We start from the raw sequence: 7,473 nt of genomic DNA, 5'->3' as shown, positions 1-7,473 counted from the left end.
AGTGTATGCATATATTCTTTTTCATATTCTTTAAACAACTCTTCATTCTCTCCTTCGCTCAGGCCCTGGAAACCACCATTCTATTTTCTATCTCTAAGAATTTGGCTGTTCTAGATACCTTATGTAGGTGGAATTATATTAGCATTTGTCTTTTTGCAACTGGCTTATTTCACTTAGCATAATGTCCTCAATGTTCATCCATATTGTAGCATGTGTCAGAATTTCATTCCTTTTAAGGATGAATACTATTCTATGTATATACCACATTTTGTTTATTCATTCATCTGTCAAGGGATACTTGGGTTGCTTACCCACTTTGGCTATTGTGAATAATGCTGCTATGAATATGGGTGTACAAATATCTCTTAGATATTTGCACTCTGCTTTCAGTTCTTTTGGGTTTCCACACAGAAGTGGAATTGCTGGATCGTATGGTATTTCTATTTTTAATTTTTGGGGAAATTGCCATACCACAGCAAATGTACCATTTGGGTTTTTTGCTTTGTTTTGTGTTTTTTGGCCACACAGTGTGGCATGCGGGATCTTAGTTCCCTAACCAGGGATTGAACCGGTGCCCCTACTTTGGAAGCACAGAGTCTTAACCACTGGACCGCCAAGGAAGTCCCAGTTTTCTGGGTTTTTGGTAGTAGCCGTCCTAATGGGTATGAGATGGTATCTCATTGTGGTTTTGATTTGCATTTCCCTAATGATTAGTGATATTGAGCATCTTTTCATGTACTTTTTAGTCATCTGTATATCTTCTTTGGAGAGATGTCTATTAAAGTCCCTTGCTCTTTTTTTCTTTTTTTGTATTTATTTATTTATTTATTTGGCTGCATTGGGTCTTAGTTGCAGCATGCGGGATCTTTTTTTTTTTTTTTTTAGTTGTGGCATGTGAAATCTGTTTTTTTTTTTTAGTTGCAGCATGTGGGATCTAGTTCCCCGACCAGGGATTGAACCCGGGCCCCCTGAATTGGGAGCATGGAGTCTTAGCCACTGGACCACCAGGGAAGTCCCCCTTGCCCATTTTTTAATTGGGTTGTTTATTTTTTTGTTGCTCTCACATATTTTGTATATTGACCTCTACTGGATATATGACCCCAAAATATCTTTTTATAATTGATGTGTTTCAACCAGGATACAGCAAAGTCACACTATATTCGTATATTTTATTGTCTAATCTGGAGGAAATCCCTGTCCCTGTTTCTTTCCCTTGCCCTTGACTTGTGGCAGAATCCAAGTCCATTGTCACGTAGATTTGTAATTTTGTGTTTTACCTTTGCTGCTGCCCTCCAAAATTTCCTGCTTTTGCCTTGGATAATTTCATCAGTGAATTTTCCCTTTAGGAAAAAGGATTTCTCTATCAAAAGTTCCTAGGGGACTAAAACAAAAATGAGAAGAGGAAGCTTTCTCAGTATCTGGGAACTTACCTATGGGGAGGTGGGCACTGGAGGAAGGTGAGAGGGGTGTGAGGATTAGATGGGGTTGAGCTGAGCGCTTTCAGGTCACCATCTTGACCTGAGAGAACAGGGGCTTTCCCTATGACGTGACTGGTGTTGCCCAGAGAGCCCTCTCCATGACCAGGAGCAGACCCAAAGACTGTCCCCCCAGCCATGGGGGCACAAGGCAGATCCCAGGGGCCCTGCTTGGACCACACTGAGGCTTTGTTCCCAAGGGGACACTGGAGAGGAAGGCCTGGCCTCAGGGGGACTTTCTAGGAGTCCTGAATGTACAGAGGCAAGGCTGGGAAGCCTCCAGCATCCAGGAGGCTCAGGAGCCAGGACGTGGCAACAGAGAGACCAGTGAGAGAAAAGCTGTGGTTGCTGAAAATATCTGGGCACTCTAAAAGGTCACCAGAGTTATCTCTGGGATTAGGATTATGGGCATTTTTTTCTTCATATTTTCTAATTTTTCTCAAGTGAACAGTGAAAAAGTCGTGCATTCTATTTAAAAATAGATCGATCCTTTCAGGATTAACACAGATATGCCCAAGGATGGCCATTACTGGTAACAACAGCATTCTCCGGAGATCTGTGATCTGGAGTGGGGACTCTCCAGACTCTCCTTGGAGCCTAGGAGAGCAGCCCCTCCCGCTGGCCGGCCCAGGACCCAGGAGTGTGGCACAATCCCCAGAAGACCAAGCTTGGCAGAGGCAAGCAGAGTCCCCAGCGTCGGTAGCTGAGCTGCTGTTTACAGTTCTGCCTGCAGCCCTGGTGAGGCTTGGACCCTGTGAGGAGGAGGACCAGCCTTAAGGAAGCTCCTGGCAAACCCACTGGAACCTACCCCAGGGCCCAGTTTCATGTACCCAGGAGAGCGTTATCCCAAGTTACTGCTTCCAAACTCCTTCCAGACACAAATGAAACCTGCTACTCCCAAAGTAGAGAACTCTTTATTATAAACCTAGGATACAGAAGAGGAAATTACAGACTGAGGCATTTCTTAGCTCTCCTTGAAATTCTCACAATGAATACAAACAGGTGTGAAAGATACTTTTTTTTTTAGGTTTTATTTTGGTCTTTATTGAGTTTGTTACAATATTGCTTCTGTTTCATGTTTTGGTTTTTTGGCCCTGAGGCACGTGGGATCTTAGCTCCCCGACCAGGGATCGAACCCACACCCCCCCGCACTGGAAGGCGAAGTCTCAACCACTGACTGCCAGGGGAGTCCCTGAAAGATACTTCCTTGAAAGAGTTTTAAAATACTTCCCAGTATCAAAGTGGGGATAGGTACCTAGTAGCTAAGTGCTTCATCAAGATCATGCAGAGAGGGGCCTCCAGTCCCTCTTGAGACCCTGAGGGAAGGTACTTGGTTTGCTCCAGCCCTTGCTGGAAGTGGAGCAGAGAAGGCATACATTTGCTATTAGATTTAGGGTCCTGGGTCCTATCCTGGCACAGAGACCTGAGACCATGACATTTTCTCCTTGAAGGAGAGCTTAAGGGAAACCAACGTACAAATCCCCCAAGGAGGGAAAAACAGCTGTCACAGCTAACTTGCTCTGTGAGTTCAAGCAGCTCTTTCCTCGCTCTGTGCTTCACTGAAGGCGTAAATGCTGGCATAATGAGTCCTTTCCAGAGTCTGGTTCCAATGAAGAGGGAAACAAAAAGAATACAAGATTGTCCCATCTTACTCCAGGGTTAGGCCCCCTCTGTGGTGGGACTGTCCCACCCAGCTGTTCCTGGCAGCTGTATCCAGGGAAATGTGTGCATGAAGATGCCTGTATGTGTGTGCATGAGGGTGCCCGTGCATGTATATATGTGTCTCTGTGTGTGAGCTTGTATGTGTCCATGTGCCTACAAGCTTTGGGGCAAGAGGCTCTTGTGTGGTCACTGTTTGTAAACTAGTCCCAGCAAACAACTTTGTAAGGCAAGTAAGTACAGAAGATTGGTGGGAAAGTTCTCTGTGGGTGGCCCAGGGAGGAAGGCTTCCTGCTCACACCACCATGGTGACCTAGCTCCAGAACCCAAACTTGATGGAGATGCCAGAAGACGGGATCCCATCTCATGCAGGGCAGAGCTGAGAGCAGGACCACAGGCACTCAATAGGTGGAAGTGAAAAGCAGCCCCAGACGCTCAGGCCAGTCTCTTGGGGACTTATCACAGGGAAGGTGTGCAGAGGCTGGGAGGAGTCAAAGAGGCAGATGAGAGGTGGACCCTTGGGGAATCAGGCTCAATGTAGGACCTCCCTATGCTAGGCCAGGCTGCTTCCCCATTTGTCCCCGGGGCAGGAGGAAGTGGGATGTGAGGTGGGGCAACAGGGCCCCAAAGCATCCGTAGGCACCATTGTGGAAGCAGCTGCCCCAGCAGTGCCACGGTCCCAGCAGTGGCCAGCACGTTGCCCAGGCAGCTAGCCCTCTCTCAGCCAAGATTTGTCTCCTGTCCTCAGGAGACTCAGAACAGTGCTTCACCGTTTCCCACAATCATTCGAACACAGCTACTGCCTGTTCTCCTCACCCTACTTAGTTCTCAGGTGGAGAAACTGAGGCCTAAGATGTGTGGATGGGTCAGAGCTGGCTCTTCTGGTCTTCCTCTTAGTCCCAGCTGGCTCTGGTTTTTACTGTCCTGGCTGATAACAGCAAGTGGGCGTGCCACTTGCAGCCACATATTCTATGCAGGACATGAGATGTGATGTCCAGATATGTACAATGGCTGCAGCTGTGTCTGTGGAGTTGGCATGTCCAGGAATCAAGAGGCCAGTGGAGCACAGATTCCCCATACAACTGCAGGTGGAGGCAGGGGTAGAAGTACATGTACAGGCAGATAGATGCACACACACCCAGGGACTCAGGGCAGTTCAGGGCAGGGACAGGGCCTTGGCGAGGCGAGTCCAGAACCAGGACTTGGTGCAGGGGTTGGTGTAGTCACAGATAGTGATGAACCGCAGGATGCTGGGGAACTCTTTCTTCATTGACTTGTACTTGATGGGGATCAGTCGCTTCTGATGGGCACCTGCAAGCCAAAGGGTACAGAGCTGGCACCAGGCTCTCACAGTGGGGTGGGACCAATCCTCAGTCCAGGGGTTAACAACATCCCTCTCCCAACTAAGCACCCCTGGTACATATTCACCCACACAAAGGGCACTCATGTGCATGCACATTTATGTGTAGAGACCTGCCCAAGTTCCTTGATGCTCTACCCGTGGCCCTTGGTGAGGGAAGGCTGGCATCTTGAGGCCCCGCCCACTTCTCTGTGGCAAAGGCAGGGCTGAGCTTACCTGGAGAGAGGCTGAGTGCAAACTTAGTCTGGAAGTCACATTCCTTGCTTTGCAAGTAATCATCAGAGACGACCACCACCATCCGACGGCACCTAAGGGAGAGTGGGCAGGCTATAGGCACCGTGGTGACCTAGTTCAGCATACCCCCAGGGGATAGCCTTGGGAGGAGCCCACTGTGCCCAGGCTAGACAGGGTCCAACTGGGAGGATCCCAGCATTGGGATCCCTGGCAGGGCTTTGTACAACCACCCACTTGCCCCCTGGCCACCTAGCCAACCTCTTTTCAATGAGTTCACTGGCAATGGACCAGATGCAGGTGCCAGGCAGGACGTCGCGGTCAGACACACACAACTTCAGCCGATGGTTTGTCTGTTCCAGCTCCCGGATCATCTCCTGTACAAACTGGATATCGCTGGGGCAGTAGCAGATGAAGGCGTCAAAACACTCAGGCATTTGCCCTGGGTGCAGAGCACAAGGGTGATGGTCAGAGCCCTACAGGAAGGCTGGGGAGGAGCCCAGCCAGGTGCCCCCAGCCTAAGCGACCATGATCTTGGACCCTACACAATCCTGATGACACTACTCAGAGAAAGTGCCTTTCCCAGGAGCGGAAAGATGAGCACCTTCTTACCACCCCAGGCCAAACCCTAGGTTGACCATGAGATAGACACATCATTTCCTGAAAATCTCATACCAAAACCAGAGGTAGGACTTTAGTATTCCCATTTCTTAGGAAACTGAAGCTCAGAGAGATTAAGTGACTTGCCCAAGGTGCCACAGTCCATCTGCTTTCAACATCCATGCTTTTAACACCACAATGTCCTATGGCCCAGGGGGGCAGTACTGGGCCCTTACCCAGGGGGTCATCGCAAATGGTGATGCCCGCCGGATCTCTCGTCCGAGGAATGCTGCTGTCTACAGAGTCCACCTGTAAAGGCTTCTCAGACGCCTCCTGCTGCTGCTTCAGAATATACTTTTGGCAATCCTCCTCTGTGGGGAAGAGACAAGGTGTGGCCAGCTCCCCGCAGGTACCCCACGCCTCTACCCGCGGTCAGGATCCAGCCCCTGTCCCACCTCCCTGGCTGTGTTGTCCTCCAGGGCTTCTCTAGCCCAGAGGTGCCATCCACAGTTCAACAGCTCTGAAAAGATGAGCTTCCACCTGGCTCTGGTCATCCTAAAGGGACGTCAGTGGTGTTCTGGCCATGAGGGAAGCCATCAAGGTCAGGCTTGTGTCTCTATCCCATTGCCCTCCACTCCCCCACCCCCCAGGTATGCTTCTTTTAGGATCCACGGCTGATGTGAGCAGGGCATGTAAGAAGAGCTCAGGAGACCTGGTGATTATGTGCAGTGAGGGCAGCAGCCCCAACCAAGTGGGCCACTGTCCCCATGCCTGTGCAGGTATGGGTCAGCAAGTGGCAGGAAGGGGTGCATTTTCCAGGGACCTGAAGTTTCCAAAGACTGTCAGCTTTCAGTCCCTTACCTGCCTGTTGCTCTACATACTTGAAGCAGTTCCAAGCCCCCCACAGAGGACCCCTATTCTGACTCCTGTCCTATGTGAAAGCCTTTGTCTAAGCTGTTTCCTTGTGCCTTTTCCGGTCTTCGCCTTCTTTTTCTAGTCCCTATCACCCCACGTATGGAAAGAGGGAACTGGTCTTGCACGGTTCCCCCCCTGCAGGCTGCCTCCAGTGTCCCCCTTGCCACCCCAAAACTACTCCCTCCCCCCCCCGCTCTCCCCGCCTCCAAGACAGGAAAGGTGGGACGGATGCTGAGGCCCTTTATGGTCAGCCCCTTCATCCCCACCCCCACCTCGGATATGAGGCCCGGAAGGGGGCGTCCTCACCGATGCTGGGTCCCAGTTCCATCAGCAAGTCGTCGCGGCCCAGCTTGCCGAGGAGCTCGAGCAGGCGGCCCACCGAAGCGCCGGGTCGTCCCTGCCAGTCGTCCAGCAGGCTGCCCGTGGGGTCGGCATGCGTCTCCAGCCGCCGGATCTCCAAGTACTCGAAGCCCATCTCCTCCGCCAGCGCGGTCCAGTCGGCCGCCACATGCGCCCGCAAGTTTAGGAAGAGCGACAGGCGGCGCCGCACTCGCACGTTGAGCGCTGCCAGGGGCAGGGAGGACATGGAAGGGGTGGGGGGCGCGGAGCCCGCGTCCGGACCTCCTTCAGCCATGGCGGGCCGTCATGCAGAGGCGCGTCGTGGGTCTGTGCTTCCTCCTTACCCTACCGCCACCCCGCCCACCCGGCCCCGCCCCGCCGGTTTCTCTTTCGAAGCGACGCCCCGCCCTACAATCTGGAGCCCCAGTAGATGTGCGGAAGTGGGGGGCGCCCCACCCTTGCCCTCGGGATGTCAGGGGACTGGGGGTGTGGGGACCGGGGACCTACCTTTTAAGGTCTACGGAGCTCCACCTATCTGTCCAGGAGGGCCTGGTGCGGCAGTGGGACGATGACCTTCCTTCCGGGGTTATAGGAAAGAGGTGACTTGCTCTTTGGCATCTGGTGGACTTACATCCTTTCCATTAGGGATCTGAGAGGTTCATACGGTCCTGCCCTCGAGGATGGCGGGGAAGGGGCAAGGGGGCAGCAGGCATCGGCTCTGCCTCCCTCCACACACACCCCCACCCTAATTCTGGTAGAGCACACAATCCTGCCCTTAGGAGTATGGGGAATCCCTGGCTGTACACCCAGAGTTGGAGGTGGAAAAGGGCATATTGCCTTCTGGAGCCAGAGGCATGCCACGGCCCTGCCCTTGAAAAGTGGGGGGCACGACCC

The 7,473-nt window shown here is 52.1% G+C and overlaps 1 protein-coding gene across 5 annotated transcripts; it reads right to left on the bottom strand.

Annotated features, from left to right (window-relative positions):
* Positions 1 to 2,370: 2,370 nt before the first annotated feature.
* Positions 2,371 to 6,936, bottom strand: MYD88 (MYD88 innate immune signal transduction adaptor). 5 transcript variants are annotated; one of them, XM_022553972.3, is made up of 5 exons: positions 6,547 to 6,911; positions 5,562 to 5,696; positions 4,987 to 5,167; positions 4,711 to 4,802; positions 2,371 to 4,445 (listed from the first exon to the last, which is right to left on the bottom strand). In XM_022553972.3, the coding sequence occupies exons 1-5, from the start codon at positions 6,872 to 6,874 to the stop codon at positions 4,291 to 4,293; spliced, it is 891 nt and encodes a 296-aa protein (XP_022409680.1). In that variant the 5' UTR covers positions 6,875 to 6,911; the 3' UTR covers positions 2,371 to 4,290. The 5 variants fall into 5 exon arrangements, with proteins under 5 accessions (XP_022409680.1, XP_089775196.1, XP_030619965.1 ...); XM_030764105.2 differs by having other exon boundaries at positions 4,303 to 4,445; positions 5,006 to 5,167; positions 6,547 to 6,918; XM_089919071.1 differs by having other exon boundaries at positions 4,303 to 4,445; positions 4,711 to 4,753; positions 4,978 to 5,167; positions 6,547 to 6,917.
* Positions 6,937 to 7,473: the final 537 nt, after the last annotated feature.

This window comes from Delphinapterus leucas, chromosome 10 (genome assembly GCF_059928025.1).
Source record: "Delphinapterus leucas isolate spDelLeu-1000000601 "Yukka" chromosome 10, BTC_Dleu_Yukka2, whole genome shotgun sequence".
Taxonomy (NCBI): Eukaryota; Metazoa; Chordata; class Mammalia; order Artiodactyla; family Monodontidae; genus Delphinapterus; species Delphinapterus leucas.
Note: the sequence above shows the minus strand (reverse complement) of the source record. Positions and strands in the feature narration are given on the sequence as shown.

Bases quoted from the DNA above. Each gene is read 5' to 3' on its own strand.
- MYD88 (XM_022553972.3), bottom strand. From the start codon at position 6,874: ATGGCTGAAGGAGGTCCGGACGCGGGCTCCGCGCCCCCCACCCCTTCC. The intron at 5,168-5,561 runs GTAAGGGCCCAG...CTCTGCACCCAG, and splicing joins CATTTGCGATGACCCCCTGG to GGCAAATGCCTGAGTGTTTT. The intron at 4,446-4,710 runs GTAAGCTCAGCC...TTTGGCTTGCAG, and splicing joins TGCACTCAGCCTCTCTCCAG to GTGCCCATCAGAAGCGACTG.